The sequence below is a fragment of the Oryctolagus cuniculus genome, chromosome 16 (genome assembly GCF_051225735.1).
Source record: "Oryctolagus cuniculus isolate XC-2025 breed Fujian yellow rabbit chromosome 16, ASM5122573v1, whole genome shotgun sequence".
NCBI lineage: Eukaryota > Metazoa > Chordata > Mammalia > Lagomorpha > Leporidae > Oryctolagus > Oryctolagus cuniculus.
The window spans coordinates 18,933,180-18,958,213 of NC_142882.1; the positions used below are offsets into that span (position 1 = coordinate 18,933,180).

Here is a 25,034-nt window from a genome sequence, read left to right on the forward strand (position 1 = left end):
ATGGTGGCCATTTAGGGGGTGAACCAGCGGAAGGAAGACCTTTCTCTGTCTCTCTCTCACTGTCTATAACTGCCTGTCCAAAAATAAAAGAAAGCCTGGGCTCGGAGCCGGCTTGCACAGTAAGGAGGCGGCAGGGCCCACACCAAGCCAGGCCCCACTAGGGTGCTGTGTGGCACTGCCCTGTCCTGGTGCGTGGCCACACTGAGGACTTGTGTGCCTGAGGACACAACTCGGTGTGTCCCCTGGAATGGCACCAGCCGGGAAGGGTGAACGTGACAGTTGTGGAAGAACTCGGGCCTCTCGCCCCCCAGGACGGCGGGCAGGCTGCCTTCCGTTGTGAGCCCCCAGCTCACGCAGCCGCTGCTCAGGGGTGGGGCTTGGGCCAGGCGGGGGCAGCCCCCGGAACGCGAAGGCCCCGCTGTGCATCCGACTGATGGGCGCCCGCTCCCGCAGGACCTGCAAGCGCAGGACCGGGCGCACCGCATCGGGCAGCAGAACGAGGTGCGCGTGCTGCGCCTCTGCACGGTGAACAGCGTGGAGGAGAAGATCCTGGCCGCGGCCAAGTACAAGCTCAACGTGGACCAGAAGGTGATCCAGGCCGGCATGTTTGACCAGAAGTCCTCGAGCCACGAGCGCCGCGCCTTCCTGCAGGCCATCCTGGAGCACGAGGAGCAGGACGAGGTGAGCCCCACGCCCCCCTCCCCGCGTGAGTGTGGACGCGTGAGCGGCTCGCAGTTTCGTTTTTCCACCTTTTTTGCATTTTTTATTTTTTTTTTATTTTTTTATTTTTTTATTTTTTTGCATCCCTTTGGAGTAAAGGGAGTGTGGGCTGAACGGAAAGAGGATGAGTACTTGCTTTTTCTTTGAAGTGGTTTTTTTTTCTGAACTGCTGGTGACAGACGCCGGACTGGCAGCCCTGGAGACTGAAGTCCTCTATTTATCCACAGAGCAGACACTGCAGCACGGGCAGCGGCAGTGCCAGCTTCGCCCACACTGCCCCTCCGCCAGCGGGCGTCAACCCCGACTTGGAGGAGCCACCTCTAAAGGTGAGAGGGGTAGTTCAGTCTCCACGCCCATTCAATCCTCGGCTCGCCGGCGGAGAGGCCAGCAAGGGCCCTGACCCCACGGAGCGTGCGTGTGCGTGTGCGTGTGTGCCTCTCGCTGCCGCGTGGGTCCCCATCCACCGCAGCCACTCTAGGACCTCCAGCTCGTCGCCCACGGATGCCGCCCAGCCCGGCCCCTCCACACCCAGACTAAAGGTTTGCCGTCTTGTAGGAAGAAGACGAGGTGCCCGACGACGAGACGGTCAACCAGATGATCGCCCGGCACGAGGAGGAGTTTGACCTGTTCATGGTGAGTGCCCTGCGGGGCTGGTGACAGGCGCAGCCTGCAGGCCTAGTGACGGGGCCTCTGGCGGGGTGGCCCACGCGTTGGTGCCTGGACTCGTGGCCACAGGGACAGGGAGGCACATGCTCTCCTGTGTTCATGGAGCCCCTTGGCTCCACCAAGTGCCCATCCCCCAGAGCCCACCCGCTGGCAGCACCCAGGGCCTCTGCTCCAGGTTAGCACCGCCCGCGGCCCAGGGCTGCGGGGCCTGGGCTCAGAACCACCCCGGCCCTGGCGACGGCTCGCAGCTGGAGCAGGCCTCTCGGCCCCCGCGGCTTGTGCCGTCCCCAACCCATCCTGCCCCGCCCCTGCGGCCTTCCCACCTTCTCCAGCATCTTTGTGCCCAAGGCAGAGCCCCAAGCCAGGGTCTGTCAGAGCCATCAGGCCGGGCCAGCCACCACCAGACCTGAGCTGCTGCTTAACTTAGCCCATGGCAGCTGTGGCCTTGAGGGCAGGGAAGTGGCCCCCGTGAGCCTCCAGTGCCCCCCACTGCCCCGTGAGCGCACCCTGGAATGTGGCCAGGGCTCCCGTGCTGACGCCACCCTGTCTGCCCCGCCGCCTGGCTCTGCAGCGCATGGACCTGGACCGCAGGCGGGAGGAAGCCCGCAACCCCAAGCGGAAGCCGCGGCTCATGGAGGAGGACGAGCTGCCGTCCTGGATCATCAAGGACGACGCCGAGGTGGAGCGGCTGACCTGCGAGGAGGAGGAGGAGAAGATGTTCGGCCGCGGCTCCCGCCACCGCAAGGAGGTGGACTACAGCGACTCTCTCACCGAGAAGCAGTGGCTCAAGGTACATGCTGGAGAGGGCTGCAGCCCGCGCCGCTCGGCCGGGCTGCACAGAGCTGGGCCCGGCTGCCCAGGTGCGTGCCTCAGCCCCAGACCTGAGAGGTTCCTTCCGCCGATCTTGGCCGTGCTGCGTGATGGCCTTTGAGGCCTCTGGTGTGGGCCAGGGATGCTCGGGTCCTCCACCTCCCTGCTGATGTGGGAAGACCCCTGCTATGGGGACGTGTGGTGCAGTCAGCGCCAGGGTCCACCTGTTCCCGGGCTCAGGAGTGTACTACCCACCTCAGCTAGGGGCTGGCCAGGCACCTGTCAGTCCACAAGAGGTGATGACAAGCGGCACAGCATCCGGGGCCCTCAGGGTCGGGGGAGGAGGGTGCTAACTCGGCAGGGGGCCTGTAGCCCCATATGGGCAGTCCACTCTGCGAGTGGGACTCCTCCCTGGCCGGGGGGCTGAAGAAGGGTGTAGGCTCCTGCAGGCCCGAGCCAGCGGCCCTGCGAGCTTGGGCCCAGCAGCTGCAGGTGGCTGGGCAGTGGGCAGCGCCTGTGGGCCCTCCTGACTCGGCCTTCCAGGCAGCAGCACTGAGCGACCACTCAGCCCCCTCCCCGCCTTGGGGGCTGTCCGCAGAGTCCTGCCTGGCAGTCGTTGTCTGGCCCTGAACAGCACTGCCGGAAAGGCTATAAAAAGGAGCCACACGGCCCTGCTCGGGGCTCCCAACCAGAGCTCGCCAGCCGTGCTGTGCGCCAGGGCCGCAAGTGAGACGTGGGTGCACATCTAGCGTCTCCTCTCCCCTGCCCCCCAGAATGCTCCAGGGCCAAGAAGGGAGCCTTTGAGACAAGGGCACGAGCCTAGGCCCAGGCCTGTAGGACAGCAGGGCGTCAGCTCTCCGGTGAGGCCAGCCCCGGGCCTGTAGGACAGCAGGGTGTCAGCTCTCCAGTGAGGCCAGTCCCGGGCCTGTAGGACAGCAGGGCCGTCAGCTCTCGGGTGAGCACCAGCCCCAGGCCTGTAGGACAGCAGGGCCGTCAGCTCTCGGGTCAGCCCAGCCCCAGGCCTGTAGGACAGCAGGGCATCAGCTCTCGGGTCAGCCCAGCCCCGGGCCTGTAGGACAGCAGGGTGTCAGCTCTCCAGTGAGGCCAGCCCCGGGCCTGTAGGACAGCAGGGTGTCAGCTCTCCAGTGAGGCCAGCCCCGGGCCTGTAGGACAGCAGGGCCGTCAGCTCTCGGGTCAGCCCAGCCCCAGGCCTGTAGGACAGCAGGGTGTCAGCTCTCCAGTGAGGCCAGCCCCGGGCCTGTAGGACAGCAGGGTGTCAGCTCTCCAGTGAGGCCAGCCCCGGGCCTGTAGGACAGCAGGGTGTCAGCTCTCCAGTGAGGCCAGCCCCGGGCCTGTAGGACAGCAGGACTGTCAGCTCTCGGGTCAGCCCAGCCCCAGGCCTGTAGGACAGCAGGGCCGTCAGCTCTCGGGTCAGCCCAGCCCCAGGCCTGTAGGACAGCAGGGTGTCAGCTCTCCAGTGAGGCCAGCCCCAGGCCTGTAGGACAGCAGGGCGTCAGCTCTCCGGTGTTCACCAGTCCCGGGCTGTAGGACAACAGGGCGTCAGCTCTCGGGTGTACAGCCCCCCGTTTCGAGGCTCTGGGTGCCTCTCCCACTTGCCGTCTGACTATGCGCTGATGTCTTGTGCTCCGTTTTGTTGGGTATGACTTACATTTCGTGCAATTCCCGTTTAAGGTATACAGTTCAGTGGTTTTAGTATGCTTAGAATTGTGCACCACAGTCAGTTTTATATTAAGATTCATTTATTCATTTGAAAGGCAGAATTAGAGACGGATTTTCCATCTGCTGGTGTTCACTCCCCAAATGCTGCGATGGCCGGGGCTGGGAACTCCATGTTCTTCTCCTACGTGTGTGGCAGGGGCTTGAGTACTTGAACCGTCATCCGCTGCCGTCCGCTGCCTTCCCAGGCACATCAGCAGGGAGCTGCATGGGAAGTGGCATCCACAGGGGATGCTGGCCTTGCAGGCAGCAGCTTAACGCTCTGTGCCACAACGCCAGTGCCTGGAGCTTCCACTGAGAGGCAGAGAAAGGGGCAGCGCCGCCATCCCATATGGGGCCAGTTCCAGTCCCGGCTGCTCCACTAACGATCCAGCTCTCTGCTGTGGCCTGGGAAAGCAGTGGAAGATGGCCCAAGTGCTTGGGCTCCTGCACCCGTGTGGGAGACCTGGAAGAAGCTCCTGGCTCCTGGCTTCGGATCGGCACAGCTCCAGTCATTAGAGCCAGCAGATGAAAGACAGACACTCTCCCTCTCTCTACCTCTGCCTCTCTTTAACTCTGCCTTTCAAATAAATAGATAAATCTTAAAAAAAAAAAAAAAAAGATTTATTTTATTTATTTGAAAGAGTTACAGAAGGGGGGGTGGTCTTCCATCCACTGGTTCACTCCCAGATAGCTGCAACAGCCAGAGCTCAGCTGATCTGAAGCCAGGAGCCAGGAGCCAGGAGCTTCTTCAGGTCTCCCACACGGGTGCAGGGGCCCAAAGACTTGGGCCATCTTCCACTGCTTTCCCAGGCCATAGCAGGGAGCTGGATCAGAAGTGGAGCAGCCAGGACTAGAACCGACGCCCATATGGGATGCTGGCACTGCGAGCCAGGGCTTTAACCCGCTGCGCAACAGCGCCGGCCCATAAATAGATAAATCTTTTAAAAAACAAAAAAAAAAAACAAAAAAAAACAGAAGTCACAGGTCCTATTGGATCACAAACTCAACCTTAAAAAAAAAGGCAGAGGCCAGTGCCGCGGCTCACTGGGCTAATCTTCCACCTGAGGCGCCGGCACCCCGGGTTCTAGTCCCAGTCGGGGCGCCGGATTCTGTCTACCAATGTAGACAGCTTTGCTGAAAACAGCCTTCTTTAAAATAATTTTTTAAAAAGATGTATTTATTAGCTGGTGCCGCGGCTCACTAGGCTAATCCTCCGCCTGCGGCGCCGGCACACCGGGTTCTAGTCCTGGATTCTGTCCCGGTTGCCCCTCTTCCAGGCCAGCTCTCTGCTGTGGCCAGGGAGTGCAGTGGAGGATGGCCCAAGTGCTTGGGCCCTGCACCCCATGGGAGACCAGGAGGAAGCACCTGGCTCCTGGCTTCGGATCTGTGCAGCACTGGCTGTAGCAGCCATTTGGGGGTGAACCAACGGAAGGAAGACCTTTCTCTCTGTCTCTCTCTCACTGTCTAACTCTGCCTGTCAAAAAAAAGGGGGAGAAGAGCCAGCTGCAGCCTGTGGTTCATTGTCTGACACCCACAACGGCAAAGCAAGGGCTCAGGCCGACGCTGGGAGGCTGCAGCTCCAGCCAGGTCCTCCGTGTGGGTTCAGGGACCCGAGGGCTTGAGCGCCACCGCTGTGCCCAGAGGCTGCCCATGCAGGGACCTGGAATCAGGCGTCCAGGCAGGTGTCACACTCAGGCACTTGGAGCCCACACGGCCTCCGCAGGCCGATGTTGGGTCAGAAAGGAGCCCCGCCCTGGTGTGTGCGTCATCCTGGCCCGGGAGGCACTCGCCCTCCGTCTCTGTGGCTTGCCTGTGTGGATGCGGGGAGGCAGAGCAGTCGCCTGGCAGTGTGGCGTTGGCACCTGTCCAGGGCGAGCGGGCACGCTGTATCCAGCTGTCGTGTGGGCGTGAAGGGCTTCAGAAAGTTCATCCAAGATGAAATTAAAATTCAGGTTTATTTTGGTGCAAAAATACGTTGAGCTCTGCACATCTTTTTTCAATTTTTACTTTTTTAAAGATATATTTGTGTATTTGAAAGGCAGTTAGAGGGAGAAGTCTATGTGCTGTTTCACTCCTCGACGGCCTCCAGCCAGGAGCCAGGAGGTTCATCTGGGTCTGCCCTTGGGTGGCGGGGCCCAGGCTGGATCGGAAGTGGAGCAGCCGGGACGCGCGGACTGGCGTGGCGCTCGTGTGGGAGGCCCGCGGCGGAGGCGGTGGCTTCACTCCTGCACATCTTCCTAAATGTACATTGTGCATGGACTTTCTGAGGACGCCTGCTGTGTTCTGTCATCTCTTGGGTGCATACCTACGCGGGAACTTGCTAGAACAAAGGGTCATCTTGTGTCTAATCTTTTCGGGAGTGGCTGCACCACGTCTCGTTCCCACCAGTGGTCACGAAGGTCTCCTTTCCATACACCCTCCCGACTCGCTGTCTCACCTTTGGACTCCAGCCGCCCTTGGGGTGTGCAGTGGTGTCTTGCTTTTTCTAAGATTGATTGATTGATTTGAAAGGCAAAATGACCGAGAGAGGGAGATGCTCCATCTACTGGTTCACTCCCCAGGTGGGCACAGCAACCAGGACTGTGTCTGCGTCTCCCGTGTGGGGAGCAGGGGCTCGAGCACCTGGGCCATCACTGCTGCCCCAGAACACTCAGCTAACATAGTTTATTTAGGGGCCGGCGCCGCGGCTCACTGGGCTAATCCTCCGCCTTGCGGTGCCGGCACACTGGGTTCTAGTCCCGGTCGGGGCGCCGGATTTGTCCCGGTTGCCCCTCTTCCAGGCCAGCTCTCTGCTGTGGCCCGGGAGTGCAGTGGAGGATGGCCCAAGTACTTGGGCCCTGCACCCCATGGGAGACCAGGAGAAGCACCTGGCTCCTGCCATCGGATCAGTGCGGTGCGCCGGCCGTGGCGGCCATTGGAGGGTGAACCAACGGCAAAAAGGAAGACCTTTCTCTCTGTCTCTCTCTCTCACTGTCCACTCTGCATGTCTTAAAAAAAAAAAAAAAAGTTTATTTAAGGGTTCTTTTATTTACTTGAAAGGCAGAGTTAGAGAGTGAGAGGCAGCCAGATCTTCCATCTGCTGGTTCACCCCCCAGGTGGCTACAACGGCTGGAGCTGGGCCAGGCCAAAGCCAGGAGCTTCATCTGGGTCTCCCACTTGGGCGTGGGGACCCAAGCACTTGGGCCATTTTCCGCTGCTTTTCCCAGGCCATAGCAGGGAGCTGGATGGGGGGTGGAGCAGCAGAGACTCGAACCAGCGCCCACATGGGATGCTGGCATCAGAGGCAGCACCTGTACCTGCTGCACCAGTGCGCCGGCCCCTCTCCCTTGGACGGTGTCCCCTGGAGCATGGCGGGCCCTCGTGCAGGCGATCTGTTTGCTTCTCTGCGTGTGCCTTGGTGTCACGTGAGGAACCTTTGACAAACCCAGTGTCACACGGGAGCGCGACCCTCGGTTTTCCTCTAAGAGGTTTATACTTTGGGCACTGCATTTAGGTCTGGGAGCCCTGTGTTTGTTTTATTATGCTTAGTAAGGCTTATTTATTTGAAAGGGAGGTAGGAGATGAGAGTTATTGGCAGAGAGACAGAGATCTTCTCTCCGCTGATTCGTTCCCCAAACAGCTGCAACGGCCAGGGCTGAGCCAGGAGCTCCATCCAGGTCTCCCACGGGGTGGCAGCGTCCCAAGCACTTGGGCATCTTCTGCTGCTGCCCGGGCACATTGGCAGGGAGCTGGATGGGAGTGTAGCAGCCGGGACTCAAACCAGCACTTGTATGGGATGCCGGCACTGCAGGTGACAGCTTAGCCCACTGTGCCACCGAGCAGGCCCCTGGAAACCACTTTGAGTTAAGTGTTGTATATGGGGGTTCTGACCCCACTCTGTGGGAGCGCCCGGTGGCCCCGCACCGTTTGTTGAGCACTGAGCACTCACTTTTACACGTAATAAAAATACCCAGCAGTCTCTCAGGCTGTGCCCCCTTTGGGCCGCCGCCTGGCAGCCGCGCTGGTGTCAGGTGCACCAGAAGCCTCTGAGCTGCTGCGGGCCCCGCTGGACTGCCGTGTGCTGTGTCTAGGCCGCCATCGTGAGCCGCCGCAGCACTCCAGCTGTGTACAGATGGCCGGCAGTCTCGGCGCGCGGTCTCCGCAGGGCCTGGGTGGTGTGGCCACTGCACAGCCACAGCCACATCTTTGGCTGCAGGAGCCGTTGGTTGTGAGCACGTCCCTGGAACCTCGCCGGCACCCACAGCCCCACCTCCCCGTGTCTCTCACGAGGACACTTGCTGGGCGCCCATCTCCAGCCCTGTGTGACGGCTTCCAGAGAAGCCACATCGAGGCTGCTGGAGGGGAAAGTCCCCTCCTCCCTCTTGCCCGCCGTGCATCCTCCCTGCCGTCCCGTCAGCTCTCGGCTAAGCTCAGCCCCGTCCCTGACAGGACGCATTTCCTGCCCTGTCCTCAGAGCCCCGCTAACCCTCCAGGCTGGCCCCAGACACTGGCCACCACGGCCGTGGCTGTCATGTCTGACGAGAGACTCCCTTCTGTGGGGGAGGGCCCCTCGGGCTCTGTTTGCTGCCCTGGCCTCCGTGGCAAGGCCTGTTGCGTGCGTCACTGTCCTGACCAGGGCTGTCCCTCGAATGGCCAGCCAGGGGCTGGTGCTGTGGGTTAAAGCTCCGGCCTGCAGTGCCGGCATCCCATGCGGGCGCCAGTTCGAGTCCCGGCGGCTCCACTTCCGACCCAGCTCCCTGCTCGTGCCCCTGGGAGAGCAGCAGACGATGGCCTCAGTGCTTGGGCCCTGCACTTGCGTGGGAGCCCTGGAGGAAGCTCCTGGCTGCCGAGCGGCTCAGCTCTGGCCGTCTTGGCTGTCTGGTGAGTGAACCAGTGTTTGGAAGACCTCTCTGTCTCTGCCTCACTCTGTGGGCCTTTCACATGAGAAAGACCAGGCAGTTCCTGGGATCCAGGCCCCTCCCTCTTCTGACTGCAGATTCCCTCAACCTGAGCTGGTTTGGCTTCCTTTTGGTTTAGGGGTGAGACAGGCAGGTTCCTGTTCCCCGGCAGGGATGCGTGCTGTCCCTGTTCCTGTCTGCCCCTCAGTGCCCAGGGCAGAGCATGGCCGGAGATGTCCGAGCAAGGGACACTGCCCCTGCCCAGCCCCCGACAGGGAGAAGAGTGACGCCCATGCGTGTGCCTGACGGGGCCTGGCTGGCAGGCATGCACGGCACCCAGTGCACCCGATTCCCTGAGCCCCGCGGGTGCTGCGTAAGCTCACAGACACGTGAAGTGAGAACATGGGTTTTCCATGAACTTTCTCAAGCCCTTTTTTTAAGATTTTTTAACTTGAAAGAGAGAGGAGAGGCAGAGAGAGAGAGAGGTCTTCCATCCACCGGTTCACTCTCCAATTGGCCGCAACAGCCGGAGCTGCGCCGATCTGGAGCCAGAAGCTTCTTCCAGTCTCCCACTGGGTGCAGGGGCCCAAGGACTTGGGCCATCTTTCACTGCTTTCCCAGGCCACAGCAGAGAGCTGGATGGGAAGTGGAGCAGCTGGGTCTCGAACCAGTGCCCATATGGGATTCTGGCGCTTCAGCCCAGGGTGTTAACCTGCTGTACCACAGCGCCAGCCCCAAGCCCCCCCACCCCCTTTTTTTTTTTTGACAGGCAGGGTTAGACAGTGAGAGAGAGACAGAGAGAAAGGTCTTCCTTCCGTTGGTTCACCCCCAAAATGGCCACTACAGCTGACACCGCTGCGCCGATCCGAAGCCAGGAGCCAGGTGCCTCTCCTGGTCTCCCATGGGGTGCAGGACCCAAGCACCTGGGCCATCCTCCACTGCACTCCCTGGCCACAGCAGAGAGCTGGCCTGGAAGAGGGGCAACCGGGACAGAATCTGGCACCCCGACCGGGACTAGAACCCGGTGTGCTGGCGCCGCAAGGCAGAGGATTTAGCCAAGTGAGCCGTGCCACCGGCCTTTTTTTTTTTTTTTTTTTTTTTTTTAATTTGTCTTTCTTTGAAAGTCAGAGTTGCAGGGAAGGAAGGAGAGGCAGAGAGAAAGATGTCTTCCATCCGCTGGGTCACTCCTGTCGGCCACAACAGTCAGAGCTGTGCCGGTCTGAAGCCAGGAGCTTCTTCCCCCACGGGTGCAGTCCTTGGGCCATCCTTTACTGCTTTCCCAGGCCATAGCAGAGCACTGGACCGGAATTACAGCAGCCGGGACTCGAACCGGCGCCCATTTGTGATGCCAGCACTGCAGGCGTCGGCTGTACCTGCTATGCCGAAGTGCCAGTCCCAAGCCCTCTTATGTAAAATTGGCGGCGGGGGTGGGGAGGGCGCTGACGCTGTGGTGTAGCAGTAAAAGCTACCACTGAGTGCCGGCATCCCATGTGGGCGCTGGTTCAAGTCCTCGCTGCTCCACTTCCGATCCAGCTCTCTGCTATGGCCTGCGAGAGCAGAAGATGGCTCGGGTCCTTGGGCCCCTGCACCCACGTGGGAGACCTGGAGGAGGCTGCTCCTGGCTCCTGGCTTCGGATCGGCGCAGGTCCTGTCGTTGTGGCCATCTGGGGAGTGGACCGGTGAATGAGAGACCTCCCTCTCTCTCTCTGCCTCTCTGTAACTCTTTCAAGTAAATAAGTAAATCTTTTTTATAAAAAAAAAAAGCCATCGCCGGCGCCGCGGCTCACTGGGCTAATCCTCCGCCTTGCGGCGCCAGCACACCGGGTTCTAGTCCCGGTCGGGGCGCCGGATTCTGTCCCGGTTGCCCCTCTTCCAGGCCAGCTCTCTGCTGTGGCCCGGGAGTGCAGTGGAGGATGGCCCAAGTACTTGGGCCCTGCACCCCATGGGAGACCAGGATAAGTACCTGGCTCCTGCCATCAGATCAGCGCGGTGCGCCGGCCGCAGCGCGCCAGCCGCAGCGGCCATTGTAGAGTGAACCAACGGCAAAGGAAGACCTTTCTCTCTCTCTCTCAGTGTCCACTCTGCCTGTAAAAAAAAAAAAAAAAGCCATTAAAAAATTGGCAGAATTTTGTAATTTAGCAGACTTTGCTGCAATGTGTGGGGACCACCTAAAACAGCAGCGTCCTCGGTGTCACCTCTGGGTGGCCCGGTGCCAGGCCTGCGTGTCTTGTTAGGCTTCGCCCTCGTCTCTGAAGGACAGGCACGCACGGGGCGCTGGCCGCTGCGCCCCGAGCCAGCCTCCCGGGGCGGCCGGGCCCCCGGCTGTGCGCGGCGGCCTCCGCTGGTCGACCCGGGTGCTGGCTGTCCTATTCTACCACTATTGACCCTGAAGGCCATCGAGGAGGGCACGCTGGAGGAGATCGAAGAGGAGGTCCGGCAGAAGAAGTCGTCGCGCAAGCGCAAGCGGGACGGCGACGCCGGCTCCTCCACGCCGACCACCAGCACCCGCAGCCGCGACAAGGACGACGAGAGCAAGAAGCAGAAGAAGCGCGGGCGGCCGCCGGCCGAGAAGCTGTCCCCCAACCCGCCCAACCTCACCAAGAAGATGAAGAAGATCGTGGACGCTGTGATCAAGTACAAGGACAGGTAAGCCGAGGGGGACCCCGGCGCAGGGCGGGTGGCTTCCCGGCCCTCCTGGCGGGCCTGGGTCAGGTTCGCTGGGGGAAATGCGGCCCCGCTCCCCACCTGTGGGCCTCGTTAAGCCACAGGGTCAGATACGAGCTGGGGTGCAGTGGCCACGGCCCAGTGTGCACCTCGTGTGCCCGTGCTCGGGCAGGTCGTGCGAGGCCCGGCCCTGACCGCCCAGGCGTCCTCCGCCCAGCCTCACTGGCTGTTGCGACAGTGCCTGTGCTGGGAGATAAGTGCAGGATTGAAACGTGCAGGGCGTGTGCAGTGGAAACAGCCCCCTCCCAGGCTTAACCGGCTGAGGAGAGGGGTGCCTGTGCCCGCTGGGGGCCGCGGCACGGTCAGAGGGCCCGCCCTGCGCCCTGCGCATGCGCACTCCGGGAGGCAGCAGATAGCCCGCACCCTGCGGGAGACCCGGATGGAGGCCTGGCCTCAGCCTGGCTCAGCCCTGCCGTTGCGGGCATCTGGAGAGTGAACCAGAGAATGGAGAGTTCTCTCTCTCCCTGCCTTTCAAATAAGTACATTTTAAAAATGACTGTGGTGAGGAGGGGTGAGGGTGGCCTTCAGGGAGCCTGTGTGGCTGTGAGCTCTGCGTGCGGGAGCTCAGGAGTCGCCACTGGCAAACATGGACGGCCAGAGTGCAGGGGCGTGGGCGTGGGCGCGAGCCTCCCCGGCCTCGGCTTCTGCAGGGGCGTGGGCGCGAGCCCCCCCAGCCTTGGCAGCAGCAGTCTCCTCAACTGGACAGGGAAGCCACTGACCACTCGTGAAGGGTGGGTGAGGCAACGTAGTCACGTGTGTCCACCAGAGACCAGGGCCCTGTTCGTGGGCGGCTCCTGCCACAGCCCAGGCAGGGCCAGTCCGTGTGGGAGGAGCGCCAGGAAGTGCCCGCTGAAGCCAGCGCAGGCGCTGCAGGGACACGGGGCAGGCGGCCCCACCTGCTTGTTGGGGTGCCCGGCCTCCTAGCGGCTCCTCGGTGCCCCAAGACCAGACAGACAAGGGCTCGCAGAAAGCGAAATCAGAAGATTATTTGGTGCAAAAGTTGTGAAATCCGAGCTTACAGAAGATCTTCCAAAGCGTCATGGAAAACGTGTGTTATCAAAAACTGCAGCGCTGTCAGCGTGTGTTTGCTCCAGAATAAACTTCTCGTGCTTTTTGATGAGAGAGTCAGAGGTGGGGAGACAGATCTTCCTTCCCCTGGTCCCCTCCCCAGACAGCCACAACAGCCAGGAGCCCAGAACTCCATCCGGGTCTGAGCCGGATTGGCAGTGGAGCCGCCGGGACTCCGGCCGGCGCCCATTACCCCGCTAGGCCACGTTGCTGGCCCCTCCTTTGAACATCTCTGGAGGCCTCTCGTCCACCCCAGCGAGTGTGTAACACGCCCACCCTGCACAAGACCCGCACCAGCACCTCCACGGCGGCTCCGGCCGTAATGACCGGAAGCGTCTGTCCATGGTGGCCTCTCTGTGCCGTTCAGCCCCGTGGAAGTGGACTCCTACAGCTGACGGACCTTACATCCGAAAGGCGGCGGCTGCCGGCACGCACCCACCTCCTGTGTGCTCCAGTTCCCTCCAGCGAGGGCACCGCGTGCTGACCTGAGGCGCGCCTGCGTGACGCCACGCTGCGCTTCCTGACCAGGGACACCTGGGAGTACTGCATGCGGCCCTCAGGATTCTCGGGGGGAGCCACGCCATCTGTCCCTTGTCTCCATCATCCTGAGACTGGCTGCAGAAGCACCCTCAGAGTCAGACCCACCTGTGCCGTGGGAGCCGAGACCAGGCGCGCCGGGCACGCTGCACACAAGTGGGGCAGGCAGCCCTCCAGATACCCGCAACAGCCGAAGCCCGGAGCCCAGAGCTCCATCCGGGTCTCCCCCGTGGGTGGCAGGGACCCAGCACCCGAGCCGTCACTGCTGCCTCCCAGGGCGCGCGAGCAGGAGCAGGAGTCAGAAATCGGACCCAGGCGGGCGCTCCAGTGTGGGATGTGGCCTGGCCTGGAGAGTGTGGAGGCTGGAGTCAGAAATCGGACCCAGGCGGGCGCTCCAGTGTGGGATGTGGCCTGGCCTGGAGAGTGTGGAGGCTGGAGTCAGAAATCGGACCCAGGCGGGCACTCCAGTGTGGGATGTGGCCTGGCCTGGAGAGTGTGGAGGCTGGAGTCAGAAATCGGACCCAGGCGGGCGCTCCAGTGTGGGATGTGGCCTGGCCTGGAGAGTGGTGGGCAGGTCCGACTGTTGCCGTGTGTGTGTGCGCCGTGACGCCGGGAAGCTGCGGCGGGGACCCGATCATTCCTGCAGGGCTGCGAGGGCCCTGGGAGCTCGGCTGACTGGAGACTGAAGGGAAACGAGGCCGTGCTGGAGCCTGTCCCCACGACCCCCCCCAGCCTTGCCCCAGTCACCCCAGTGTCACGGCCGAGTGACCCGGGTCATGGCGACAGCGCCTGGTTCCTCCGCCGTCGGAACCGCGGGCAGCGCTGGCTCAGTGTTCTGCCAGCCGGGGGGGGGGGGGGGGGCTTGGCGTCCGGGCGTTGAGCTGGGAGGAGGGGCTCCTTTCCCAGAGGTCAGAGGTCAGCTCGGGCTCTGGGCCAGGGCTGTCTGTGCTGCCAGGTGGCCTCTTGGTCCCTGGGCCGCGAGAAGCCAAGGCAGCACCTGCGTGTCCTGGACCATGTCCCCGGTGTGTCCCGGAGGGTGCAAGAGCAGCGTGACCGCCGGAAGGGACAGGGGACAGGGGGACAGGGTGGACGTCGGCCAGGGTGACTGCCCCGGGGACGCTCGGTGCCCCTGTGCTCGGGCCCAGCCCGGGCCCGGGTGTGGAACAGGCTGCTGGCAGCCAGGGGGCAGAGCTGCCCCTCAGAACCAGCGGGGTTAGCTGGGCCTGCGGGCCTCTGCCCCAGGCTGCAGCCTGCGTGGGGAGAGGCATGTTTGCGGGGCGTCACAGCCTCCCCGCTGAGACGTGAGCAGCAGCGCTCTCCAGGGGACGGGTCCCGGGGAAGGGGGCAGGCGGGAGGCCCTGGAAGCCGGCCCGGGACCTCCCCTGGAGCCCCAGCCATGAGCTGTGCCTGCAGCAGGAAGGGCCCGCCCTGGTCCAGCGGCTGAGGGCCCGAGCCCCCCTGCGGCTGGCTGGCCGATGCTGCGCTCCCTGTGACACGGACTCCGTCCGTCCCTGCCGTGGCGCCCCTCATCTGTGGGCCCCGCACAGCGTGGGCGTGGCCTTCACTGCCCGCCTCGCGCTCTGCCTCCAGGCCCCGGGGGAGGCCAGCGCCCTGGTGAGGCCACGCATTTGTCTGCCAAGGGGACGGCAAAGAAACGTCCCTGGCGGTGGCAGACGGCGTCAGGCGGTAGCAGGAGTCACACCGCAAGACTCAGGAGAGCCAGGGAGGATCCGCGTACAGTTACCGCCCCGGGGACATGGCCATACCGCTGCGGGGAAGCTTGTCCACCCTGTGCTCCAACACGGCACGGATCCTCGGTGGGCCCACGTGGAGTAGACGCACCTCGCCAGAGAGGGGGAAGGAGAGAGCTGTGGTGGTGACAGCAGGGCCCGGCCTGACCCATTCCCACCAGGAAGCAGTCTGCAGGCTGCTGGGCCCCCGCCCCAGCCGTGCCACCTGAAGCCTGGGCCCTCCCTGGCCCTGAAGACCAGCCGTGGCCTTGTCACATACTCAGGTCTCCATCGTGGACAGGCATTGTCCCCACTGCCACACCCCGGCCATGACCTGTGCTCAGAATCCCACGTCCCGGCCGGCGCTGCGGCTCACTAGGCTAATCCTCCGCCTTGCGGCGCCGGCACACCGGGTTCTAGTCCCGGTTGGGGCGCCGGATTTGTCCCGGTTGCCCCTCTTCCAGGCCAGCTCTCTGCTGTGGCCAGGGAGTACAGTGGAGGATGGCCCAAGTGCTTGGGCCCTGCACCCCATGGGAGACCAGGAGAAGCACCTGGCTCCTGCCTTCGGATCAGCGCAGTGCGCTGGCCGCAGCGTGCCGGCCGCGGCAGCCAGTGGAGGGTGAACCAACGGCAAAAGGAAGACCTTTCTCTCTGTCTCTCTCTCTCTCACTGTCCACTCTGCCTGTCAAAAAAAAAAAAAAAAAAAAAATCCCACGTCCCACAGCAGTGGGGAGGGGAGGCCGGCGCCAGCACCGGGTTTCCTAAACCTTTGGTGACAGCGTCACGCTCACTTCCTGGTTTGCCTTCATGAAACCCCACAGTGAGCCCTGTGGGGGCGGACACGGGGCCTGGAGGTGAGGCCCCCCCACGGTGGTGAGCCAGGGTTCCCCTCCCCGCTCAGACTCCAGCTTCCTGCCCGTGTGCACCCTGGGAGGCTGTGGGATGGCTCTTGGTCGTTGGGTCCCCAGCACTCAAAGAGGAACTCCATTTTGAGTTCCTGGCTTCGGCCCCAGCCGCTGTGGCACTTGGGGATGAACCAGCGACAGGGAACTGTGTCTTGGGCCGTGGTGTGAGGCGGGTGTGTTAGGCTGGGGCAGCTGCGGTAGCGTGTCCCAGGCGTGTGGAGGCTGCAGGGCGCCGGTGACGGCTGCTGGCGGTGGCGTCGAGGTTCCTGGGGAAGTTTCCATTCACTTCCTGTGAGAGCGTGTTCTCTACCGCACACCCACACACGCGTGTGCCAGCCGCCGGGGGAGGGCTCCTGCCGTGGGTCTGGAGCCAGGCCTGCTCTGGGCTTCTCGGGACGCTGTTGAGAGCACAGCGGGCGCCTCTGTTCACCGAGGCGGCCTGAAGTGGAGGCACAAGACAGGCCACACAGCCGTGAGGGCACGTGGGACGGAGCTGTGGCACCAGGGCACGACTACGGGTCCGTGCCTGGGCAGCGCGCGATGGGCTCCTGGCGCTGCGGGTGGGGTGTCCCCAGGTAGAGGAGCGTCGAGTCCCCCACAGCCCATGTCTGCTCCTGCCTGTGCCTGGTGGCCCCCACAGGGACCAAAGCCATAGCTGGAGAGGCCTGGTGGGCTGGCGCGGTCCCACGTGCACAGGGGAGTGACGTTGCACCTGGCCCAGCAGGACGCTGGCGCTGTGGCGGAGGCCAAGGATCCCTCCCATGGAGGACTTTGGTCAAGGTCTCCAGGAATTACAGAAACACCTGGGGTCCTGCCAAGACGGCCGGCAGGTGCACCGCTGCTTCCTGACGCGATGTCGGCGCCCCGGGGCCAGGCTGACGCCCTTGTGTCCTCGCAGCGTTCTCCAGGATGGCTGTGAGAACGGGGGCACGCAGGCCTGCAGCGGGTCTGTCCTCTGGAACCTTCTAGAAGAGACAGGGAAGCAGGTGCAGGTGACACGGCCTGGCTGGTGTGTGCAGCCGCCGTCTCCGGGGCCCGACCGGGGGAGCCACAGCCAGGGCGTGTGGAGCCGTGAGGAGTGGGAGCGCCTGTCCCTTGAGACGGCAGAGGGAACCGAGGCCCCCGGGGCCCCGGCGAGGGCGGCCGCAGCCGGCGCCTGGTTCCTGAAGCGGGGTCACAGGCTCCCGGTGCCGCCGGCCCCCGGCCTCAGCCGTGCGCGGAGCCCTGCGCGGTTCCCTCCCGGGAAGCTCCCAGAAGGAAGCCGGGTCTACTGGACCCCTGGGCCGGCGGGGCCCGGGAGTGACGGCCGTGTCCTTGCCTTGCAGTAGCAGTGGACGGCAGCTCAGCGAGGTCTTCATCCAGCTGCCCTCCCGGAAGGAGCTGCCCGAGTACTACGAGCTCATCCGCAAGCCCGTGGACTTCAAGAAGATAAAGGTAACGCAGGCTGCGGGGGCGGGGCTGGGCGGGGTCATGGACCAGGCGGGGCGGGGCCTTGCTGAGCCGCCCGGCCCCGCCCCTCCCGCAGGAGCGCATCCGCAGCCACAAGTACCGCAGCCTGGGCGACCTGGAGAAGGACGTGCTGTTGCTCTGCCAGAACGCGCAGACCTTCAACCTCGAGGGCTCCCTGGTGAGGCGGCCTCCCCGCTCCCCGGGGAGGGGGGGCTGCAAGGAAGCCCCGCCCCGTCCGCGCCCCCTGACGCCCCCTCCGCCCCCAGATCTACGAGGACTCCATCGTCCTGCAGTCCGTCTTCACGAGCGTGCGGCAGAAAATCGAGAAGGAAGACGACAGTGAGGGCGAGGAGAGCGAGGAGGAGGAGGAGGGCGAGGAGGAAGGCTCCGAGTCCGAGTGTGAGTCCCCGGGGAGCCGAGGGGCCTGCGCGCAGCCTCGCGGGCGGGGTGGGGCGGGCGGGGGCCCATGCTCAGCGCCGTTTCCGGCCGCCCGCAGCCCGCTCGGTCAAGGTGAAGATCAAGCTCGGCCGCAAGGAGAAGGCACAGGACCGGCTGAAGGGGGGGCGGCGGCGCCCCAGCCGCGGGTCCCGGGCCAAGCCGGTCGTCAGCGACGACGACAGTGAGGAGGAGCAGGAGGAGGTGAGCGGGGCCACCTGCCCTCCGCCGGGGCGCCCTCTGGGCCCTGGGGGTGCGGGGCGGCTGCCTGGGGGCGGGGGTTTGCGGCTGCTCGGGGAGCGCTGCCAGGCCGGGGGCGGGGTCCGCACCGCTTCCCCCAGGAGCCCCCAGACGGAGCCCCCAGTGCAGGGGTGGGGGCACCACAGGAGGGCCCAGAGCCCCCAGTGCAGGGGTGTGGAGGGTACTACAGGGAGGGCCCAGAGCCCCCAGACGGAGCCCCCAGTGCAGGGGTGGGGACACCACAGGAGGGCCCAGAGCCCCAGTGCAGGGGTGTGGAGGGTACTACAGGGAGGGCCCGGAGCCCCCAGTGCAGGGGTGGGGGCACCACAGGAGGGCCCAGAGCCCCCAGACGGAGCCCGCAGTGCAGGGGTGCCGGGTCCGGGGTGGGGGACAGCGGGGACCCGGCCCACACGACTCCTCCCCCGCGCTCTCCCGCAGGACCGCTCGGGAAGTGGCAGCGAGGAGGACTGAGCCCACATTCCAGGCCGGCCGAGCGAGCCGGAGTAGCCCTTAGCAGTCGGGTAGCAGCAGACGTAGACCCCGCCCTGGTAGACGTGTGCACGCGGAGCCGCCGCGGGGCGCCTGCGCAGGCGTGGATGCATGCCCGCCCCGCGCCTCGCACTGTACTCACGGACAGGTCACTCTCGCCCGCCCGGGGGCCATGTCGGTGTCACTGGATGTCAGACGGTAATAAATTAAACCAACCACAGCCGCCGCCTCTGTCCGCCCGCCGGCCTCGGGGGCCCGCCCCTGCCTGGGACTCCCTGGCTGCCCCACGCCCGGCGCCGGGCCCTGGTCTCCGTGCGCAGAGCCGGGCCTTCATTCAGGACATGTTTGCCCTGCCGTAGCGGGGACTGGCAGCCCCGTGGTTCCGGGCGTGTGCAGCGCCCGCGCCGGCGCTGGGCCAGCTCTGTCCCCTCTCAGGCCTGGAGCCGGTGCCGCCGGTTCGGCAAGCAGCACCACACACCACACCTCCATCCCCCTGTGCCTCATGGGCCAACATGGCTGCTGTGGCCCCTTGTGTCCAGTGCACTTCCCAGCTGTTGGCAAGGAGACAAGGCGGGAGGAGGGCCCAGCCCAGCCTCACCTCACCCACTGGCCACACGCCACTGCGGGGACGGGCGTGGCGCAGGCCTCCCTGCCCCATTGGCTGTTGGGGCCTCAGCCTTGCCCTGCCCCTTGGAGGCTGGGTGGCCTGAGGGCAGCGTCACCTTTCTTCCCACGTGACCGCTAAGGCGGATGCCCGGTCCGACGGGCGTCCACGGGGACGCGGGGACACGCGGGCAGGGGCAGAGATCGGGCCTCAGGCACTGACCTTAACCCCAGGGCCCGGAGCAGCAGCTGGGCTCTCGGGTGGACGCCGGCTGCTCTCCCGGCCTTTGCTCCGGCGCCGGGCCGGCTGGGCGGCCGGGTCCTGCTTCCCCTGGCTCGCTGCCCTGCTGCCGATGCCCAGCCCTCGGGCCTGGGGCCTGGGCGGGGGGCTCATTCCCGTCTCACAGGCGTCACAAGGGGGCCCAGAGACGGAGCCGAGCCGAGTGTGGGGGCAGTGGGGCCTCAGCAGGGCGGCTTAGACTGGAACCGGGTCCTCCATCACTCAGCCCACGTGGTCTTCTAGAACCTTCTCCCCAAGTCAAGGCGCTGAGTTTGGGCGGGGCTGGGCGCGCCAGGAACACAGTGCGGAGGAGGTGACAGTGGCGCTGGCCCACAGCTTCACTCGAGGCCGCCATCTTGGGGGGCAGCCCCCCAAGATCACAGCCGTTTCTGAGGGCCCAGAGCCCCCAGACGGAGCCCGCAGTGCAGGGGTGCCGGGTGCGAGGGGGGGACAGCGGGGAGGGCCTCAGGCACCCACCACACCCACCCCACGCCAGGAGCGCCCAGCCAAGCCCCTCCCGCGGTGTTCTGGCTGTGGAAACCACGAGAGCCAAGACCCAAGTAGGGGAGAAGCCCCTCAGAACACGTGGTGGGCAGAAGCCCTGGCCGCCCTGGCCCAGCCAGCGAGGAGGGGGCTTCGGTGAGACCCCAGTGCCGGGGCAAGCCCCTCAGAACACGTGGTGGGCAGAAGCCCTGGCTGCCCTGACCCAGCCAGCGAGGAGGGGGCTTCGGCGTGCACGGGAGTCCAGACGCTGCTCTGTAGCTCGTCCCGTGGCAGATGTTTAGAGAGAGCTCCGGCAGCGTGTGCTCCAGGCACACCACACCCGACTGCAGCAGAGGGTCCAGCAGGCAGGGAGGGGCCAGGGGCCGCTTCCCCGCTCCGCACCCGTGCCTGTCCCCGCAAGAGCTGGCTTCTGGCTTCTGATGTCCCCAATAGTGTCCAGAGAATTCACACTGAAAGGCACCGCCCAGCTCACGAGAGCGACAGGATGAGCACCCCTGGGTCCTCCCCACAGCTGGCCCTGGCCCACAGCACAAGTCACCGGTCACCCCCGGCCCCCCCAGGCTCTCCCGGCCTCCAGCCCCGCCCCGCACACGCCTGGGCACTGCAGCTCCGCTCGGCCCATCACTCACTTGACACCCACGGTGGGAGGGCGGGGCAGGGACCTCAGCCTTCCCACACCCCACAGGAAACTGCGGCTCAAGGAGCCACAAGCCCGGCCACGGCACGTGCTCCACCCTGCCCCCGCCCCCACAAGCTGAGCCTGGAGGCAACCGCGGGTCTCCCTCAAAAGGTTTGCTGGGGCCTGCGCCTGCATACCGGCATCCCATAGGGTCGCTGGTTCGAGTCCTGGCTGTTCCACTTCCAACCCAGCTCCCTGCTATGGTCTGGAGACAGCGGAGGACTGCTAGGGCTCCTGTCACACAGAGGAGGCCTGGGTGGAGCTCCCGGCTCCCGGCTGTGCCAGGTCCAGCCCAGGCTGCTCCAGCCATTTGGGGAGTGACCAGCAGCTGGGAGAGCTGGCTCTGTCTGTCAAAAAATTTTCAAGATTATTTATTTGAAAGAGTGACATAGAGACTTCCATGCGCTGGTTCATGCCCCAATTGGCCGCAACAGCCGGAGCTGCGCCAATCAGGAGCTCCATCCGGGTCTCCCACGCGGGTGCCGGGCCCAAGGACTTGGGCATCCTCCACTGCCCTCCCGGGCCACAGCAGGGAGCTGCATCGGGAGCGGCTGCTGCTCCACGATGTCGGTGGCCCAGGCGCCGGCCTGACCCGCTGCGCCCTCACAGATGAGTTTCATGTGTGGGTTCCACCCCCGAGACATCTAGGGACCTACAAGTGCTGCAGAAGCCGAGCGCGGCGGCCGCCCAGGGAGGCGGCGCCTCGGAGCCTCCCCTGCCGCCCTGGCTTTGGCATTTTTATCGACTTTCAGGTTTATTTGGTTCACTCAAGGAAGGGCTGCATAAGCCATTCATTCATTCACTCATTCACTCGTTCACCTGCGGGTCACTGAGCCCTGGGGAAGCCAAGGCGGAGGAGACCCGGGCCCTGCCTCCCAGGGCTGTACCCGCGTGCTGCGAGGTCACAGGGGGCTCCCACGCACCCGCTCACAGCCCCCTGGACAACTTCATCCTGGGACTACGTTACCCAAAACGCAGAGCGTGCAATTTCATTGGCTGGCTTGAGTCACATGCCCACCCCTGGACCAATCACAAAGGCTGGGTGTGGCCCAGTCTAATGGACCAGTCCTGGGTCATGTGGCCAGTCCCTTGCGATTGGCCAGAAGGGAGAGAGGGTGGGAGGCCTGGTCCCAGTCCCGGGTTGGGGGCTAGGAGGGGTCCCAGGAGTGGGAGGCCCAGCCTGCAGGTGACAGGAAGAGGACCTGGGTGCTGGGACGCGGCGCCTGGCCTCCCAGGGGCCCCAGAAACGCAGGCCGCCTTGCCACGCCTGGAGTGGGGCCCTCAGCCAGCGCAGGGGCCCACGGCACGGCTCCTGCGAGGATTCATTGCTGAGAAGTGATCAGGGTGCCCGGGAACATTCTAGATTTATTTGAGAGCCAGTGTTCCCACCCATGGCCCATCCCCCAGGGGCCACCAGGGCCAGGGCTGCGCAGCGAGCCGGGAGCTCCAGCTGGGTCCCCCAGGTGGGTGCCAGGGGCCCAGCGACCCAGCCACCACCTGCTGCCTCCCAGGTGCATGTAGGCAGGGAGCTGGGCATGGGACACAGCTGCCTTGACGTCTAGACCACAGGCCGAGGGCCAGCTCCAGGAAAGAAGGCCACGAAGCCCAGGATTCCACAAACAAGACCAGGGCCTGCCGGGGCGCAGCCAACACACCTGTGAGGCTTCCAGCCCCGGGGGCTCCACTCCAGTCCAGCTCCCTGCTGTGGCCTGGGAAAGCAGTGGAGGACAGCCCAAGTCCCAGGGCCCCTGCACCCGCGTGGGAGACCCGGATGGAGCTCCTGGCTCCTGGCTTCGGGTCTGCCCAGCTCCAGCCATTGCGGCCATTTGGGGAGTGAACCAGCAGATGGAAGACCTCTCTGTCTCTCTACCTCTCTAACGCTTTCAAATAAAGTAATTAAAAAAAAAAAAAAAAAAAAAAAAAACAAGAACAGGAGATAGTGCAGGTCTTCAAAAACACGAAGCAGAGAATTCTCACATGACCTGGCGGCCACTCCTCAGACAGCGCGCCTGGAGTCAGGTGTGCGCCTGCGCCCCAGGGCCCGGACCCCCGGGGCCTGGCCTGGCCTGGCGGGGAAGCCAGTCGGGAGCCCTGCTGCTGCAGACCGGGCCAGTCCCAGCTCTGCTCCCACACACCCTGGGAAGGCCACACCCGGGCCCCTGCCACCGCCTTCGGGGAGACCCGGGCCGGGCACCAGGCTCCTGGCTTCACCCTGCCTGGCCCTGCTCCAGCTGTTGTGGGCATCTGGGGAGTGAACCCACCCACAGATGGGAGATCGCTCTCTTGTCTTTCAAATGCATAAATGTTTCAAAGGGCAGGGGCACAGTGGGTGAAGCCGCCTCATGCGGCACTGGCGCCCCCTACCGACCTCGGCGGCTCCGCTTCCGATCCAGCTCCCTGCTGGTGCGCCTGGGAAAGCAGCAGAAGACGGCCCAACTGCTCCGGCCCCTGCCACTCATGGGCGACACCCGGAAGAAGCTCTTGGCTCCTGACTCTGGTCTGGCCCAGCCCTGGCTGCTGTGGCCACTTGGGGAGTGAACCAGCAGACACAAGACCTCTCTCTCTCTCTCTCTCTTTCTAACTCTGCCTTTCAAATAAACAAACATTAATCTTGATTTTAAATCAAGAAAATGAAAACCTCCAGTGCATGCGTGCAGGTGGCCGGGACAGCCCCGCCAAGACCAAGGCCAAGGCCAGGGCTGTGTGTGGGGGCAGCGGCAGAGGGCTGGCGCCCACAGGGGCCTCTGACGGGCCTTTCTCCTTGGATTCCTGTGGGTTCCTGGCAGCCGGGGGAGGTCGGCTGGACAGCGAGAGGAAGGCCCTGATGCCCTTGGCACTGACCCCGAGGTCCTGGGGCTCGCGCCCTCGTCACTGCTGACGCAGGCAAGCGGCAAGAGCCGAGGCCGACCAGGTGGCTGGGAGGGGCTCCCAGGCTCGACTTTTCCACACCCTCCCTTCTCGCATTCTCGTTGTAGCCAAATACGCGGCCCCGAGAGTTCAGCAGTCAGTGCCATGACCCAGCCCGCTGTCTCTTTAAAGATCCATTCATTTATTGAAAGCATTGGAGGGTGGGGGTGTCTTCCATCTGCTGGTTCCCTGCCCAGGGCTAAACCAAGTTGAAGCCAGGAGCTCCATCCGGGTCCCCCACGTGGGTGCAGGGCCCAAGCACCTGGGCCATCCTCCACTGCCCTCCCGGGCCACCAGCAGGGAGCTGGACTGGAAGAGGAGCAGCCAGAACTAGAACTGGTGCCCTTATGGGATGCCGGTGCCGCAGGCAGAGGATTAGCCAAGTGAGCCACAGCACCGGCCCCAGTCTTTGTCTTTTTATGATCCCATCTAATTTTTATTTCCCCAAAGTTTTTTTCTTTAAATTTATTATTTCCGCATATGGGATGGCAACATTGAAGGTGGTGGTTTTACCCACTATGCCATGGCATCAGCCCCTTCATTAATTTTCACTTTGTCAAGTATTATCATATGTACAATTACATATATTAAAAAAAAAAATAAAAGGAAGGGGGCCGGCACTGTGGCCGGCACTGTGGTGAAGCAGGTAAAGCCACCGCCTGCAGGGCCGACATCCTACAGGGACGCCGGTTCGAGTCCCGGCTGCTCCACTTCCCATCCAGCTCTCGGCTGTAGCCTGGGAAAGCAGTAGAAGATGGCACAAGTCCTTGGGCCCCTGCACCTGCATGGGAGACCCGGATGGAGCTTCTGGCTCCTGGCTTCGGATCAGTGCAGCTCCAGCCATTGCGGCCATTTGGGGAGTGAACCAGCGGATGGAAGACCGACCTCTCTCTCTCTCTCTCTCTCTCTCTAACTCTGACTTACAAATAAGTAAATCTTTAAAAAATAATTCCATCTTTCCAGGAACTTTTTCTAACAAATGTATTCATTGACTGGTAGAGAGAGAACGCCCACCCCTGCTTCCTGCAGTACCCACAGTGGCCAGGGGGTGGCGGGGGCTGAAGCCAGGAGCCGGGAGCTCCATCGGGGTCTCCGCATGGGTAGCAGGGACCCAAGGACTTGACCCACTGCCTCCCAGAGCCTGCGTTGGCCAGAGGCTGGGGTCGGGAGCCAGCGCCGGGCGGCAAACTTGGGCTCTCTGATGTTGGACTTGGGCGTCTTAACGCCTGTCCCCCCGCTCCCCGCCCCATTTCTCTTTCGCTTAATGAACCCCTCGCAGGCTGTACCACAGCCAGTGCAGGAGATCCAAGCCAGGAGGGCTGCCCGCACCCGGCCGCCGGCCGCCCTGGGTCAGGGCGTGTCCTCACCCGCCCTCCCGCGGAGGGCCTGGCAGCCCTGCATCTCCCTGCCCGCCGCCGCTGACGCCAGGGCCAAAGGCCGGGCCCCAGCTGCCGCACTGGCCTCTGTCCAAAGCCAAGCTCCTGGGGGCCAGACCGGTTCTGGGGTGAGCGTGCCTGGTGAGGCAGGGAGGCAGCTGCCGGCGAGGAGGAGGAGGAGGAGGAGGAGGAGGAGGAGGAGGAGGGGGAGGGGGGAGGAGGGGGAGGAGGGGGAGGAGGAGGAGGAGGGAGGCGCCCACCAGGTGCATTATTCAAATAAAGACTTCAGAGGGCCCCCGGCCTGCAGCACCAGCAT

General features: G+C 64.0%; 1 protein-coding gene across 22 annotated transcripts in view; it reads left to right on the forward strand.

The window, feature by feature from the left end:
• SMARCA4 (SWI/SNF related BAF chromatin remodeling complex subunit ATPase 4) overlaps positions 1-18,589 on the forward strand; it is a 90,832-nt gene extending 72,243 nt beyond the window's left edge. For 5 of the 22 annotated variants that reach the window (XM_089316452.1, XM_089316451.1, XM_089316444.1 and 2 more), the window contains 10 exons: positions 454-681; positions 948-1,046; positions 1,276-1,353; positions 1,958-2,175; positions 11,175-11,438; positions 17,082-17,190; positions 17,282-17,383; positions 17,472-17,604; positions 17,702-17,844; positions 18,319-18,589. In XM_089316452.1, the coding sequence (XP_089172578.1) occupies positions 454-681; positions 948-1,046; positions 1,276-1,353; positions 1,958-2,175; positions 11,175-11,438; positions 17,082-17,190; positions 17,282-17,383; positions 17,472-17,604; positions 17,702-17,844; positions 18,319-18,351 (1,407 nt within the window). In that variant the 3' untranslated portion in view covers positions 18,352-18,589. Of the gene's footprint in view, positions 1-453; positions 682-947; positions 1,047-1,275; positions 1,354-1,957; positions 2,177-11,174; positions 11,439-17,081; positions 17,191-17,281; positions 17,384-17,471; positions 17,605-17,701; positions 17,845-18,318 lie in introns of all 22 variants that reach the window. The other 17 variants (XM_070059118.2, XM_089316448.1, XM_070059121.2 and 14 more) reach the window with 7 other exon arrangements.
• Positions 18,590-25,034: the final 6,445 nt, after the last annotated feature.